General features: G+C 43.2%; 1 protein-coding gene across 27 annotated transcripts in view; it reads left to right on the top strand.

Annotated features, from left to right (window-relative positions):
* LOC124219504 (ensconsin) overlaps positions 1–16,033 on the top strand; it is an 80,774-nt gene that overhangs the window by 47,312 nt on the left and 17,429 nt on the right. For 4 of the 27 annotated variants that reach the window (XM_046627146.2, XM_046627147.2, XM_046627145.2 and 1 more), the window contains 4 exons: positions 14,083–14,151; positions 14,705–14,770; positions 15,085–15,274; positions 15,567–15,913. In XM_046627146.2, coding sequence (XP_046483102.1) covers positions 14,083–14,151; positions 14,705–14,770; positions 15,085–15,274; positions 15,567–15,913 — 672 coding nt within the window. Of the gene's footprint in view, positions 1–202; positions 698–6,859; positions 7,558–7,779; positions 7,968–14,082; positions 14,152–14,704; positions 14,771–15,005; positions 15,275–15,566; positions 15,914–16,033 lie in introns of those variants that run through there. The other 23 variants (XM_046627139.2, XM_046627158.2, XM_046627143.2 and 20 more) reach the window with 12 other exon arrangements.

Here is a 16,033-nt window from a genome sequence, read left to right as displayed (position 1 = left end):
ATTATGATATCATTTTCATATCTCTGCGGTACAGAGTTCAGGACTTGGGCAATATATCATTACAGGAACTGACTTACGAGGGGGCGAATTGTTCGCGTTATTTATCGCATCGTGCTAACCGATGAGAATATTTTACCTTGCGAAAGAAAGATAAAACTAGAACTTTATCAATAACGCCATCTGTATCGTCTCCTTTCCGCAGAAGTTGTGCTATTTTAAATCTCCGGCGGTGGAATACGGCGTGTTTTGAACTCAAGTGCAGTTGTGAATCCGCAACTAAAACATTAACGAATGCGCGTTTACGCGCTTAAAAACATGTAATTCGTGACATCTGGGAAAGCATCAGTTTTTGACATTTGGAGAATAGGTGGTTAAGTGGCGTGCGAATGTATAAAAAAAACTGGTGACAGAGGTGAGACGTCAAATCGATGAACGTTGGGTTTATTTAACTCGAGTCACGGTGAAAGGTGGATACGTAAAAATATACACACACGTCCAAAAAGTGACCCAGTGTCAAAGCTTATAATGGGTACAGACGAGATGGACAGGGGAATACCCAGCAGCACTTTAGCTACGCTGCGTGGAATCCTCGTCAGCTCTTTGTCCCGTGAAAATCTCGGACCCCACGATCTTCCGATACACGAGAAAACCAACAGCAACAGACCACGCGTCACAAGGAAGGTGCACTTTTACGAAGGTTATTGTTCTCATCTGATACAAGTTACTCACTAACTTTGGGCTACTCCGTGTTACAAGATCGTAATTTAGTTCTATTTCCATTTAACTGAATGTGCATTTTAGCACCTGGAAAAGCAATGAAAAAGGGTAACGTATGATACACGACAAGTGATCCTACTCGTTAAAGGGACTTTCTTGTCCGATGGACAGTCCGGCAAACGGGCAGTCAGTCGGTCATTCGTTCGTCCGACAACTTGACGTTTGTCCGGAGCCATGATTGGTCGGTCAATCATTTCCACCTGCCCATACGTCACTTCGCGAAACTCATTCTCGAGGCCATTTCGCTGTCGTATATACCAACGCGTCACAGCAGCTGATCACATCTGTAAGGAATCTTTTTCACATTTCCGGTTATATACTCGATGACCCACATTCTATTGTGAAATAACAAGTAGTGCTTTACCAGTACGAGGTCCGAGTATAGTACTAGCATAGAATCTGGAAAAGTCAGTGCTAAATTTTTCCTTCGTTTTTTTGTTATCCGTACTTGGGACTTGTTTTAAAAGAAAAAGAAAAAGAAAAAGAAACGAAATCCTGCTTTGAATTGCAGTGTAATGTTAATTCACGGTAAAAGCTTCAAGCACAAAAGAAGTATTGACACACGACACTTTACCACTGTTTCCCTCAGAGATTATATCCATGTACATACATGTACATTCTACTGTCGAATCCGTTTTTTCCCGATAACTTTTGGCCGTCGTCCTCGACTCGGAACATGATGAACATCATTCCGACGCAACTTTGAATCAAAGACGACCCACTTACATATAACCTATCTACACAGAAATGCACACCGAGGTTTAGTCCTGCCCTGTGGAGTTTTTTTTTTCGGTGTAATCTCAGCTAGATGTGACATGGGCGAAGGAAGGAAGGGAGGAGGATTCGGGTTTTGGTCTTATCTATGGCAAAATTTTTTTCAGCCAAAAAAGTTGGGAAAAAATTTCTTCTTTCATTCGCGGGGGTTCTACGGCACGCCGGTGATTATTTTAGAACCGTTACCACCGCCACCGCGTTGAGGAAGCCGGAGGAAATTCACTCGGCACCTCCTCCGTGGCTGTCGGAGAAATGGAGATAGCAGTGCGGGAATATTAAAGCCGGGGGAAGCCGCGTTGAAAGGAACTGGTAGCACTGAGCTGAGTCGGGACCACCGAGAATTTGGATCCCACGAGTTGAATTTACCCACTGAATTCTGAGAGGTGCTCTAAGCTCGAGCTCTCTCTTTCATTTGTGTATCTAATCCAGGGTCCATTGTTCCTTCTCTACGGGTTACTCAAACCCCTTCACTGCCAGCGCGACATAACTCGCCATAGGTGTGCCGTATGCATGCATATATTAAACACCTGTATTCTATTGTATCTATCCCGTGAGTGAAGTTACTCTCATATAGTTTGTAAGGGAGGCTTGTGTAATATCTATAAACTCAAGCCGAGAGGGAGAAACACCGCGACAGTATAGGTTTTATCGATGAAGTATCTTTAAGGGGTGGAAAACTTTTTCACGTACCCGGTAACAACCTGACGTTAACTTTGCCTCCTTTCTTTCTGGAAAAAGAAATACGCGTCATCATTATCATCATCGTCATCTACTGAAATGTATTTATTTTTTTTTTTTAATCTCTCCCGCTGATGAATTCTTCTCGATGTAAATCATTTCCTCTCAAGTATTTCAAAACAGTATAGCAACTGGACTGTGATATAACGTTTGAACACGTAAATCCATCACGAACGGACTTCGCTCCATATTCATTCGTTCTCCCGTTCGTTATTTGTATAATTTTGCTATCCAAAACAAAGAAAACCAAAATCAAAAATAATAAAAAAAAAAAAAATTATTAAAAAAAAAACGGAGAAAAACTTTCCTGACCGTGACAGTTACCCCGCAGTGAAGATGACGGATTTTCCTCTTGGGATAACGGTACTGCTTCCATTTTGTCGTGTGAAAAACGATTCGACACCGTCACACAAGGTTACAGATGCCAGAAAAGGGAAAAGAGGAAATAAAATGGAAAAAGCAACGCGCAGATACTCCGAGGCCAGCTGGCCTCACCGTTGTTTCATATCGTTTCTCTTTTGTTTCTTATCCAGGGAAGTGTCTACTAGAAATTAACTTTTTTCTAGCACAATATACTTTGGGTGCTTGAGGAGAACGGTACAAAGTACATATCTCGCGTGGCGCAGACGCGCACACGAAGAAGAAGCGCTATTGACGATAAATCAACGGTTTGAAAGCGGTTGGAAGTGTACCAACTGGCTTTCCCGTCCGGGCCTGCAGGGCTCAGGGAATCCCCCTCCCCTCGATGTGTATATCCCCGGTAAAAACCCCCGAAATCCCCGCTACTTCTGGCTGATACAGGGCTAAATTTTATTTCTCTTATCCGTGCGGACGGTCGCGAAAAAGTTTCTCTGTTTCTCCACCTCAATCTTCTAGGGTTTAACCTCGGATCCCTAATTGCAATGTTGACTAGTTTACACTGTGAGCCTGCGACGATTAAACCTCTACAATGCAAAAGATAGTAGGTTGAATGTAATGACCTGTGTAAATTTGGTGGGTCGTATTTCAAACTATTCTTTCTGTGAAGATTTAGCGATCATTCTCGCACTTGGTTCATCTGGCTCTGAGTAGTGAAAAGTTGGAAAAGAGCGCTGAGAACGGTAGAACAGAGAAAGATAAGAGAAGGATGAGATTAACTGGAGTTAGCGACCGGAGGCTGGTTGGTTGTGTATGTACACATATTGAAGGAACGGTACGAGGCAGTGGATTTGAATTCACTCGTGCGACTCGTTCGAGAAGAAGTGTAAACAAGCGTGATGAAAAGTTCCTCCGCTTAAGTCGTTTGCCTTGGGAGTGAAGGAAGACATTTTAGTAGCCTCATTTCGGTTCCCTCCCTGTATTTCTGCTTCTCCTCTTACCTCCTTCTCTGAAATAGGTATCACTACTCTTAAGGGATCGTCTCAGTGTGACACTCCGAAAAATCACTGATTTTCGCGAATTTTTTTTTTAATGTTCACATAAACTAATCGGTCCGGTTTTTTTTTTCATAAATAAATACGTTTATGAAGAATACAAAATGATTTTTTTAAAGTTTATTTATTGAGTGCATCATTGTTGTATAAATTGTTGTAATTTCACGTGAAAAAAAAAAGTGCTGCACGGTTTCCACGATGACGGCCGCAATTTTGATCTGAAAAAAAAATTTCAAAAAGATTATTGATCTGTAGGAAAGTCGCTATCGCGCTATGGAGGGTTTTTTTTTTTTTTTCAAATTTGACAAAATGGCGGTGGTTTGAACAAAAAGTGTCGAATGTGGCCCTTTTTTTCGACAGTTTTTCGTAAAAAAAATAGGAAGTTTTCAAAAAAAAAAAAAAAGCTTCCATAGCGCGATAAAGAATGACGTTTCAAATGTTCTCCCGAAATTGGAACTAGATATCTTTAAAACTCTTCCTTTGAGAGTGGAAACCGTTTTGAAAAACACCATTCTGAGAAAAACGCGTTTAAAGATTGAAGTTGGAAAAGTTTATATAAATCGTTTACTTACGATCAATCGGCGATGCCAGGTCTTGATTTTTTTCTTGGGGGTTTCTCTCGTACGTCTATCCGTGGTGGATGTCAAAAACGAACTGAAATGCTTGGACAGTTTATTCTGCAAGGTTATAGAACCTAAGCACCTTAGTACTCGCGCAGGTAGAAAACCCGTTCCCTTTCTACAAGAAACGCTGTAGCGACCGTAATAATTTGAATTTCGATTTAATAATTTGAGAGAATGTTTAGAACAGTGTATACTATACGATAATGCAAAAAAAAAAAAAACAATTTTTTGAAAATTTCACACTGAGACGATCCCTTAACATCACCCCCGGGGCTTCGCATGCGTTCGAGAGACCCCTGACCTCATCACTGGAAGAGTGGAGAAAAGATACTGCGAAATATCAAGAGGCATTGCCGTATTTGTTCCAACTAAGGGAGGATTGTAAATTAAAGCGACAATGCTTCACAATCAGAGTCATCGGTGCCACGGGAAAAGAAGTGGTTCGGCCTCCTGAAAAAGTACAAGGAGATGGACGAATTCTTCTCATCAAAACATCGCCCTGGCATAGATCCAGATGCTACTGCTGCTGATCTTGCTCGTTCTTTTGCTTCAGAGAAAACCAATGTACCTACATTTCATGCATATTATGCTCGGTGCATAGATGGATGCACCCCGTGGAAGTAAATCCTGGAAACAGAATCGTAAACGGAATAGAATACCAAATATACTCAGCTGATTTCTGGCGATGGTGCATGAAGAATGACCGTACGGTGAATTGAGTTTAAAGAACTTTAGCAGATCGTTACAGTCGTGATTTCTTGCGTCTGCTTCGTACCACGATTGGCATGGACCTTCTGCACTTCACGTGGTTTTCGTTATTTGTTGCTGATATGTGTTGCAATCTCGAGTTATGGAGGATGTGACTGAAACCCTCGGGGAAACCTGCGGTGCTTGCTTCCGTTGTAACACTGGGGAAACAACGAGACTTCTGCGAGAGGATACCGAGATAGCGAGACTGAACCTGATGGGTTAGCCGAGATATGTCTTGCCCTGGGCAAATTGCCCCCCTACCCTCACCTTAATTGGCACTTGACCTTTTCGCTACCGTTCTACCACCTATATATACGTATCGTTTGAAATTGAGGCGAGACTTTCCATCTTCTACGGAACGTCCAGATTGTAAACCCCGCGTCTCCTGAAGCGCTTGATGATGTTTCAGCACGGATTGTCTCTTGATACATTTAAGCGGATGCCATCATAGCGGATTCACTACCTCAGCTGAGGCGCTAGTCCGAGAGAGAAGAGGAATCTTCCCGGAGATATGAAAATTAATTTAATACAAACGTTGCGACGGAGAGTCGAGGATTAGCTTGAACGCTTCAGCGCATTTCCGCGCCCATTGTTCACAATATCGATCCAATTCTAAGCGTTGGGTTTAGTTAGCACTTAAGGTTATACGTAGGTATAGGTATGATAGTCTTTTGCGATGCAAGACTGAGCATCTGGTGAGCTTAAAGTGTCAGGAATCGGAAGTGAAAGAAAAATTATTTTACTACCCGGTACTATCCGGTAACCCTGCATTTTACCCATTATCACTGGGAATGCTGCTGGGGGGTTGTAAAACGTTTCCGAGTTTGAAGACCAGATTCTCTATCCTGCGAACTCTCACACTGCCTCAGGGTTTCTTGGAACTTTCAACTGCGACATTGCCAGAGTTGTGTTTCGTTAAATATCGATGCAGCAGGCAGTTGAGTAAGACTTGCTCAATTTCTTCTCTTTTGTCCGGTTCGATTCGTATTTTCGATACCCCTATTGTCGTGGAAATAGCATCAAATAGCGCGGACATAAATAAGTACTCCGCCCTTGACTGAAGAAAAAAAAAACTAATTTGAAAAAAAAAACCTCTGAGTGAAAAAGAATTCAAATAAAATCATTCGCTCTTGAAGTAGATGTGGGTATAACAGACAACGACGATGGCGGTGGCTTGTTACCGACCCATAGTACTCAACTGCCGGAACTAATCTCGGGCAATTAACTTGAGAAATTTCATTATCCTCGACCGATCAGCAAATCGAGCGGGAAACACGACGAAGGTTTAATTGACGTTCCATGAAGCAGGAAATATTCAAACTGAAATTTATTCTTTCCATTATTTCTTTGTTACGTCGTTGGAAAACTCGTAGGATTACGATCTCCATGTGAAAATCGTCCTTTGTCTATATTCGAGAGGCGCTTCAAACAGCTGGATAATTGTCTCCTTGATACAACATCAATATAACATTTGCAAGTCGAGGGGGTGCAGATGACTTGTCTCATCGGCATCCAGTAGTCAGAAGCAACCAGTATAGCAATTCTAAAGGCGTGAAAGTATCACCGGATGAAATATAAACGCTGAAGATGATGAGGTCCGTCCGACCTGGTGACTAAGGAACCTGGAACGGCAGCTGAAAGCCGCCTGCGAACGGCGCGCAACTGATCGATGCAACAGCGTTGCGTGGAGGTTCGTTGGTGGTGGAGGGTTGCGGCGGGGGAGTCCCCAGCGATGGTGCCTCCCTCTAGGTTACAAGCGTTCCTAAAGCGCAGTACCAAATCCTCAGTCCTCGCCCAGAGATCGCACCCTCTCGTTCACTCCACGTTTTTGACAACATGTCAAGCCATCGTAACACGAGGATGCTGAACAAGGTTGCAGACGCTTCTGCAATCCGGCCAATAGGACTGAGAGTATTCCGCGCCTAACCTCTGCGAAGCAATCAAAGAACGAACGATCAAAAGATACACGTGCATTCGCAACTCGATCACGACTTAAGTTCAGGTTTATTGCATCTTGGAAACGTGGATTTCGAAAGAGTTCCACCGTCCGCTGATAGTGCGTGAGTGAGTGAGGGCAGTTTGTCCGTGATTCGATGGGGAGAAGGTGATATTCTTCCAGGTAGTAGAGGGTGTTCGGTTATGCTCGCAAGCGAGTGGGCCGTTTTATACAGCGATCAAAGTCGTGGAGAAGACTGAATAGTGGCGGCGAGGTTGGTGGCCTCTTGGGCCGGCCATGGGGGATAAGACATGTTCTCCGAGTTGTGCCGGGAGACACTCAGGAAGGCTGCGGTATGCTACAGTTCTGGAAGATCGGATAGTCCCTCACCGTCGCCGCCGAACTCGCCGCCATCGTCTCCCGCCAAGGAAGCCAAGTCCTCTGCCAACCTTCAATTGGCGAATGCGACAACATCCGCAGACCTCAAGGACACCGCTGCTCCATCCAGAAGGACCGTCGTCACGCCGCCAACTTCCACATTCAAGGAGTACGTCGCGCCGCGGTCGTAAACACAACACCTATTAATGTTCAGCTACAGTTCTACTCTTCTTCTGTCGCATGTCGCGGGCTGCTGGCATATCTTATTTTACCTATGAACAAAGGAGAAGAGTAGAATCGTAGGTCGAACTTCATGTCAACGGTAACGTCTGCTGGATAATTAGATCATCTCTCTCTCTCTCTCTTCCCCCTTCTCTCCCGGTTACCGTAGAAGGAGGTCTGCTACTCCGACCGACTTTTCCGGCAGAAGATCTCCAGGGGTCGAGTACAGAGATACCCGAAGATCCGTCTACGCTTCTTCGCTGGACCGAAGGCTCAACGAAATCGTTCGCGGTACAACTCCGTCGCCAGGTACATCTCCGGAACCAATTGATGAGGCTTCAACTTCGGAGGATGAAGGTACCACTTCATCATGACGATGGCATACCAATTACCCATAGATTTCGGCATGAGTTAGGGACTATAACCTAACTACCGTCCTCGTACCGTGTAATGAAGGGCAAGACTTGAGGATTGAATATTAATGTTTGGATCAACTAGACACGTGTCACAAAATTCATAACGTATCCTATATTTTCCAAATATTATTTCAACCCCTGAGGCTAACTTATGTACGATGTTAAGGTATTGCCTTTTCACCGGCAATGCGGTCGTATGCGCAAGTTTCTTCGCCAAACTTTACCGCGTGGAGCAGTTTGTGCTGCACCGTTTCAATCGAGCATTTTATCACAATCGTACCATCGCCCTAGGTAGGCACGCCACCGGGAAATGTTCAAATCAATTTAAGCTTTCTCACTTTATGAGATATACGTGCATCCATCCCATGGAACATCGTGAACATTACTATTACTATTTTCTCCGCAAGGCCGAGATTCTATACCGTTGAATCGGGAAAACAAACAAAACGTTACTATTCAGCCAGAATCTGCGTTGTTGGAAAGTAAAGTCAATACCGAATTTCCAAGTTATTAATTCAGTTGCATAGTTGAGAAAAGGTAAAAACTGATTCCAGAATCAATTCATTTGAGTAATTGACTTTGCGGAGAAACTCGAATGTGACTCACCGATGTGCATGGAACTGATAGAACTGAAATAATTCATTTGCATACTTTTATGTATGTATAAATGTGTGCAGTGCACATAGAAAGAAACGGGTAACGCTGAATTCAAGTCTGACGGGTAAAAAAATTGGGTGAAACGCGATAACGGAAATGTTTTGCAGATGATATCCTGTTCTTTGGACTACCATCCTGTCTATTAAACCCGGTTTAATGACCGCGCGTAATTGTTAATTAATTACCTTCGAATGAGCATCTCAGGTTAATTATAATTTAAATATAAAACTTTCTCATCGGTGCAACTGAGCTATCGTTTTTATAAGACCTTGACTCGCTCGTGTGTTTCATTGATTAATCGAGAAGGATTGTTATAATATGAAAGGGGATTAATTTCTCGTGAATATTGGCGAATTAGATCATATGCACAGCTGTGAAATTTTCCATTGAAAGATGAAACGGAGTAGGAAGTAGTGACAGGGCAAGAATGAAGTGGAAAAGAAAACTGGAAGATTAATAAGCGAAGGTTCGTTGAAATTGTCCGCAGTGGTGGGAAAATCGCATGAGGTACTGAACTCTCTGGCGCAGCGTGAATTCAGTGGGAGATATTCATGAAATTGATAAGCTCATTACCGTCTAAAAATAACATTGAAGGGAAGAAAAAAGTTGCAGATTTTTCCATTAGGTTAATAATCAGATATATATATATATATAGATACCCAAACCTTCCAACTCGTAGTTGAATTACGTAACATCGATATCGTTATACAAAAGCAAGGAATAGAATTTTCAATATTTGACGATCCGACAAAAGCGGCAATGCTTAAGGTAAATGTAGAAGTTATTGAAACGTTTAGTTTTGGTTGTATCTGTTTGATCCTTGGTTCTTGAGTTATAAAAAAATAAATTTGTAGTATCTAATCTTCTAGTAATTGGCTTTAGTTGTCAAAAAATTCACAATTTGGGCCCCCAATTTATAATTTTGGAAAATAAAAGGATCGATAATGAGCTCTAAACGTGTCATTAGCTGGTACACTTACCTTAAAGCCGATGAATCGACTCGGTTCTTGTTTCGTTTACGGATAACGATGGTAGTACTAGCGTAGTAAAGCTACGTGTGCGATATGTCGTAACGATCAACACCTACCCCATCGCTGCGCTAAATCAGGCGGAACTTAGGGCGAGCAATTCGTACCAGGGCACGTACGTATCCCCAGTTGGCCTGACTTTTATCAGGTTTTGTCACGCTCTCAGTTACGATTTTGCGAGCTTGGGGGCTTATAAATCTTATCGCACCTAATACGCGCGAAGCAGTATGATTTTATTAGAGCTGCACGTTAGCGTCAATGTTGTACACTCTCAACGACACAGTTCCGTAGATATGCAAATTCATGCAAATGTGACAATATTGGCATGTGACAACGGCCAAAAATAGAGGCATTTCGTCTTTATACCACATCATTTCGTAACCGGCTTATGGGCGTCAAAGATTGTTTAAGCTATCAATGTGTGATATATCGCTATGTCGTATGAAACGAGGAAGGAAGAAGGCGGTTGGTTGGCAACGCGCGCCAGTATTAAGCCCATATCGCTAACCGCATTAGCGTATATTTGCCGCTCCTGATGTTGCTGACGCTACAAAACAGTGATGTAACATGTCCGTAACTTGATTCAGGGATGCACGAAACTGATCAAATCGTTAAGAGTTTGAAACCGGCCAAGGTTCGACCCGGTTGTTTTCATTGTGGAATGTAACGTGACAGCAGCGAAGATCGTAAGATAAGTTTGAAAATTTTTTAAAGTATATCAAAGAAATGGTCTGCATGGTACTTGTTGTGGCAACAGCTGCAATCTTGCAATTGTCATAATAACAGAATTGCTGTTTGTTCGTTCAATGGTAAACGATCGGCACCATTTCATTGTCAAACTTTACCACATCTCTACCAGACTCGATGGCGGCTATTCGGAACATGGAACAAGAACGCGATGCGAATTTCGTGCGGGATACTATTTCACGTTACCGAAGCTTTTACAAATCACGGTCCTTTGGTGCAGTAGTTTTTTAATCAAACCTTGGCAGGCCGTGCGTCATCCGTGGTACAGTGTTCAGAACGTATTACTTGGAACCTGCTACCGCTGGGCTTCCATCTTCCTTATTGTCAAACCAGCCTCATTGTCCAAGTGACTGAAATAAATGGATCGTTGGTGTAGGTACGGGTTGTACGTGACGCAAAACTCTCCCGCAGTTCGCAGTGCAGTGAAGTAGAGACGACGACGACGAGAGTGTAAAGCAAAAGTTTGAGGATCTTCAAACAAAACTCGCAGACATCATTGATCGTATCGTTTCTCTCTCTTTCTCTCTCTCTCTCTCTCTCTGCACGAAAACGAACTACTCGAGAACGATTCAACAGGTAGACACAAAGTCGGCCTCTGATGACGAGTGCAGATCTTCTTGTTGAAAATTGAAGTGCTGTAACCGGCTACACGAGGATACCTTCTTTTTGAAATCTCTACTTGGGGATTTACTTCGGGAGTCAACGTATGAAATAGACGCTTTCAAAGTGGCCCAATTCGAGAATAGAGTCTACTGAATCCTGTCCAAAGCTGGGAAGCCTCGCGCGAGAGCTTCCGATGCGTGTGTGATTAGCCAAAGTTCGTCTGGAGGCCTTCAACTAAGACCGTTCGTCGTGTCGTGTCGGGGTTATGAGATATTTTTCATATAAAAATCGCAGAATCTTATCGGCCGCGTCTTTGTTGGTTCAGGTTTTATACTTTTTTTTTTTATTTTTACTTTTTTGTCACGTATATATCGTATACCTTATTCAGATCAGAGTTTCAAGGAGAATTTGCCGCTTCGCTGAGGGTGAAATTCCGGCCGATCGACCAACCGACCGACCGAATTCTTCCTCTCCGCGTTTCATCCTTGCTGTAGCACTCCCACTCAAGACTTGAGTATCGATATTGGAAGCTCCTTCTCCACCTTTGGGATACTCCGTAGTGGTCTTATGCCCAGGAACAGATACGAAGCGTTTCTTCGATGTTCCGGCGAGAACGATGTACGATCAGAGGGCGCGAGAGGAGCAGGGAAAGGAACTCTTGCATTAGGCTGTTGCTAGCCCTTATGTCAGTTGATGGTAATTCAATTTGCCCACAACTTAGTAGACGCATTTCATTGCAAAACTAACGTCGCCATTCTCGCGAGTTACGTTGAATCCCGACTACCAAGGGTCTGCAATAACTAACCAATTCGACCTACCCGATACATTTTATGCTCTGTTAGACGTTACCTATACATGGAGATATACTGTTTCCTCTTTCATTTCGTAAATTATCCAAAATAAATCAGTCTCCTGCATAAATTTATCGCACGTTTCTGCTCACCAAAACGTATTGCATCCATTCTTAGAATTTGTTACACCCATAGCAATTATTGTTCCTATGCATTTCCAATTCAAGTCGATTCATTGGACATGGTGTATTGATTGATGTAAGAATAAAACAGTCTACATTGTGGTTTTGTCAGTACCGAATTGATTTTCAGTAGAACTTGTAGAAGTGGTTTATCACTTTTTCAGCAGTTCTTGCGACACTCCATCACTTCGCGTATACATCAAGACATAAAAGGTTACACCTCTTATTTCAAGACAAACGTTGCACCTGGTGTGCAATAAACCGATCAGTTAATTCTTTTTTCTCCTTCTTCGTTTTGTTACTTTTTGGGTTACCCTGAGCTAATGCCTCCTCCGAGAGACGCTAGGTTTTACGCTGCTATCGTATAGGTGGAAAGTTTAACAACTTGGAGATGCTTCTATTGCAACCATCGTCATCTGGAGTATATTGGTACAACGTACATCCGAGCGGTGAAAATCATGAAGATATGCTTCGGTCTATTGACCGACGCTTGCGGAAAGAGGCACTTGGTGAACTTTTACTTTTAGGGGGTTGCCGGTGGTGGTTCAATCTTCCTTTTTTCAACCGTTCTCTCTCTCTGTGTCTTCATCTCTTCTCTTTTCTATTCTCAGTTTCTCCGCCGCGACGTTGCGACGTATTCAAATTATGCTAAGGTTTGATTCACGCCCCGTTTCATACCGCGTTTTATATTAAGCCTTGCCTTCAGACGGCTGCAGGAAAAGGGATCCGCGACTCGGAAAGGGACTTGAAAACGCTTTATTGATATCCACGACTTACTAGCCACCTCCTCGATTTCTTCCCCGCAGGGACGGACGACGAATTGATCGTAGTAACGCACCTTTCCGATCCCAGGGGTAACCGGAGTCAAACACAGCCTCGGTAAAATCTCGAGAACACTTTACACTCTCGACCTCTCTTGATCCTCGAAACAGGGTGGAACGTGCGAGTGTTATCCGTATCGTCGATATATATCTCGTAGAATTGTACAGGGAAATGGAGGGTCCTACCTAGATATATGTATGATATGTATGCTATAGGTATGTAGGTGGGAATGGATGTCGGTAGGGGTATATTTTCTCATCCGTTTTCGAGAGTCTTGACCTGTTTTTTCTCTACTTGCAGTGTAAACCCAAGAAAACTCTAGTCCATTGTTCACCTTTTTTCTTATCTTTATTCTCTTCCTTTTGTTTTTTTAATTTTTATTTTGTAAATTTCTTGTTCGTTATATTCGCCTGTTACTCAGTGTGTATATGTATACCTGTATGTATATATCCTGTGACGTGTAACGAGGCGTTGAGATAGCCGTTGACGTAAGCGAAGAAGATTCTGCCTATATAATAACGTCGGGATTCGTTATCGCCGAGTTTTTCTACGTCAATGTGACTTTAAGGACTGCCGTTGCTGACTCGTGGTATCGTTCTAGGGAAAAACGCGAAGGAAATTGTCGGCTCTCTTGGCCGCCCCTTCGCGGCGAACTTCCTCTCGATCTCTTGTATAAGGCACCTCTGAGTTTTATCACATTATCTCGGTGAGGATGAGTTGAGCGTAATATCCAACGTCGGGGTCGATAATCCTCATGGCCTTGCGCCCCCTCACGCTCGATCACGATCTTATAAAGGCTAAAGGCACTGCATGGTCTGCACCAACCAGAGGCCGTAAATCACAGGGAAATGAAAAATTTCCCACGTCAGGCAGTAAACGTTGACTGACGAACCCGTGTCCGAACGAGACAACGAGAGAGAGAGAAGGGCAGTAATTGAATTTGACCCATGCAACGAGGCCCGTCCAACGACCGGAAATTATCCGATTTAATAGCTTCGTATAGGTTGTCAGTCGTCAAAAATCAATCTCTTACACGTATAGACGTTGACGATTCTCATTTGGTAAACTGGAGACTCCTGTCGAATTGTTGTAACGTGGGTTATACCTTTAATATTGCTATTAAATGAAGAAACAATTGTTACTGCAGTAGCACGTAATGTAAAAGATGAACGTTGTCGTAGTCTAGGTGATATTGTAACCGGAAACGTTGCGTTCTTCTTTTACAGCTGGAGCCGCTCCTGAGGAGGCTAGCCACAGGTCCAGCTCTGCACACAATCGCCACTCTATCCCTAAGGGTGAGTCGCGCCATCTTTCTTATCTCTAAATATCATAGTCGTCGACGACGATGACGACACGCGATACCCTCGTTTGCGGTAGATCGAATTCTACAGACCTTCTCACACTCACCTGCGATCCGATACTTGTCGTATCGTTGATAAGAATACGCAACGTATGCAAGCCAACGATGCATTCAATTTAGTTCAATTTACCACTGATTTGTATTATAACTCAATGGTTGATGCCTACGTTGCCACAGCATACGGCAGCTCATGCCGATTAGAAGTCACGAAGAACCGACATCAGCGCTGCGATATCTGATGTTAAACTAACTGGTCACGTGGGTGATAGCCTATCGGAAACATATTTATTCGCATGTTTCTGTCACATCAATCAATGACATACACAGTAAGCCACGTGATTCGTTAGTTCCATTTAAGCTATTGAAGCGCTGATGTCGATTTCGTCTGCTTCAAATCGGCAAATAGTCAGTCATTCATTTAGTATAGAGATCGGTGCAATTTACCAACGCAATGTGATTTGATTTCTTGTTTTTCTTATGATCAACAGATGTGAAGCGTCGGAGCCTCTACGATGAAGACTCCCTTGACGGTGACAATTCCTACGACGTTCAAGGTAATCATCCGAGAAGATATTTCACTCGTTGTGTTGTCTTTCTTTCTTTTTTTTTCATATGTTATCATCATTGAGTTTTGATTCGGTATATTTTTGATAATTGCATGCCAAATTATGGGACAGAGTATAGGTTATGTAAAATGGTTGGAAACAAAAAACAAACAAAAAAAAAAAAACAATTTTTGTTTCGCTTGTATCGATCATGCGGAACTGCTTGCTTGACCATTTACTATAGGTCGCGATCATCCCGCGCGAAGAGACGTGTTCGCCATTTCAAGTTGAAGTGTGTTGTCATTTCCGGTCTCGTTGTTTAGGGCGGGAGTCAGTCGGGAGCGCCAAAGATACGGATAGAGTAAAGCTCGTCCGTGACCGACAGAATGAGGAACGACAACGTAAGCTTGAGGAGCTTAGACAACAGGCCCTTGCTGCCCAACGGTTCAGGGAACAGCGCGAGGAAGAACGACGGAAACGAATCGACGAGCTTAGGTCACGCGATAACGACAGGTAAGGAATACGAAGGCAAAAAAGAAAACAAACAAAAAAAATGGAAGCACCTCATTCGGAGGCGATGATCATGGGGTACGATTCGTCGATGATCAGCGGTAGGCCAGACTTGTTTTCTAAAAAAAAACAAAAAAAATAAATAAATAAATAAACAGAAACAAACACCGGGTATCAGGTGAATTTTTACATTCCCACGCGACGGTTATGAGACGGAGAGTATTCGAGTCGATATTTAGGAAAAAAATGTTCCCTTCCTTCGTGTGACAAGGCGAATTTTGTTCTTTCAACTTAGGCGGAATCAGGTAGAAGAAAGGAAACGATTGATATGGGAGGCGGAGCGGGAACGACGCGAGGCTATATTGCGGAAGAATCAGGAAAGAGAGGCTCGGATCGAAGCGAAGAAGAAAAATGAAAAATCACAGATCGTCTTTGCCTTCGGTAGCTCGACGCCCCGGATGCTCGAGCCCGCGGATACCGGCGGTTCGACATTCTGGGGTACGCGAAGGGCCACGTCTACTACCAATGTCATGATGTTCACAGCCGCTCAACCTCTCACGAGGCGGTCATCCGAGAGAGAACTTGACGGCAGTAAGAAGAGAGCCACGTCTGCCGGTGGATTAGACCGCAAACCCGGCGAAGGTTGGTGAAACCTTTATCGCACACACTCTTCCTCTCACAGTTAAAGACACAGGTGTTTATCGAAATTACAACAAGGCGGTAACTGAATTTTATTCGTTTTTTATTTTTTTTTTTTTATTT

This window comes from Neodiprion pinetum, chromosome 5 (assembly GCF_021155775.2).
Source record: "Neodiprion pinetum isolate iyNeoPine1 chromosome 5, iyNeoPine1.2, whole genome shotgun sequence".
Taxonomy (NCBI): domain Eukaryota; kingdom Metazoa; phylum Arthropoda; class Insecta; order Hymenoptera; family Diprionidae; genus Neodiprion; species Neodiprion pinetum.
The sequence above is the reverse complement of the archived record's forward strand: the minus strand, read 5'-3'. Positions and strand labels throughout refer to the sequence as shown.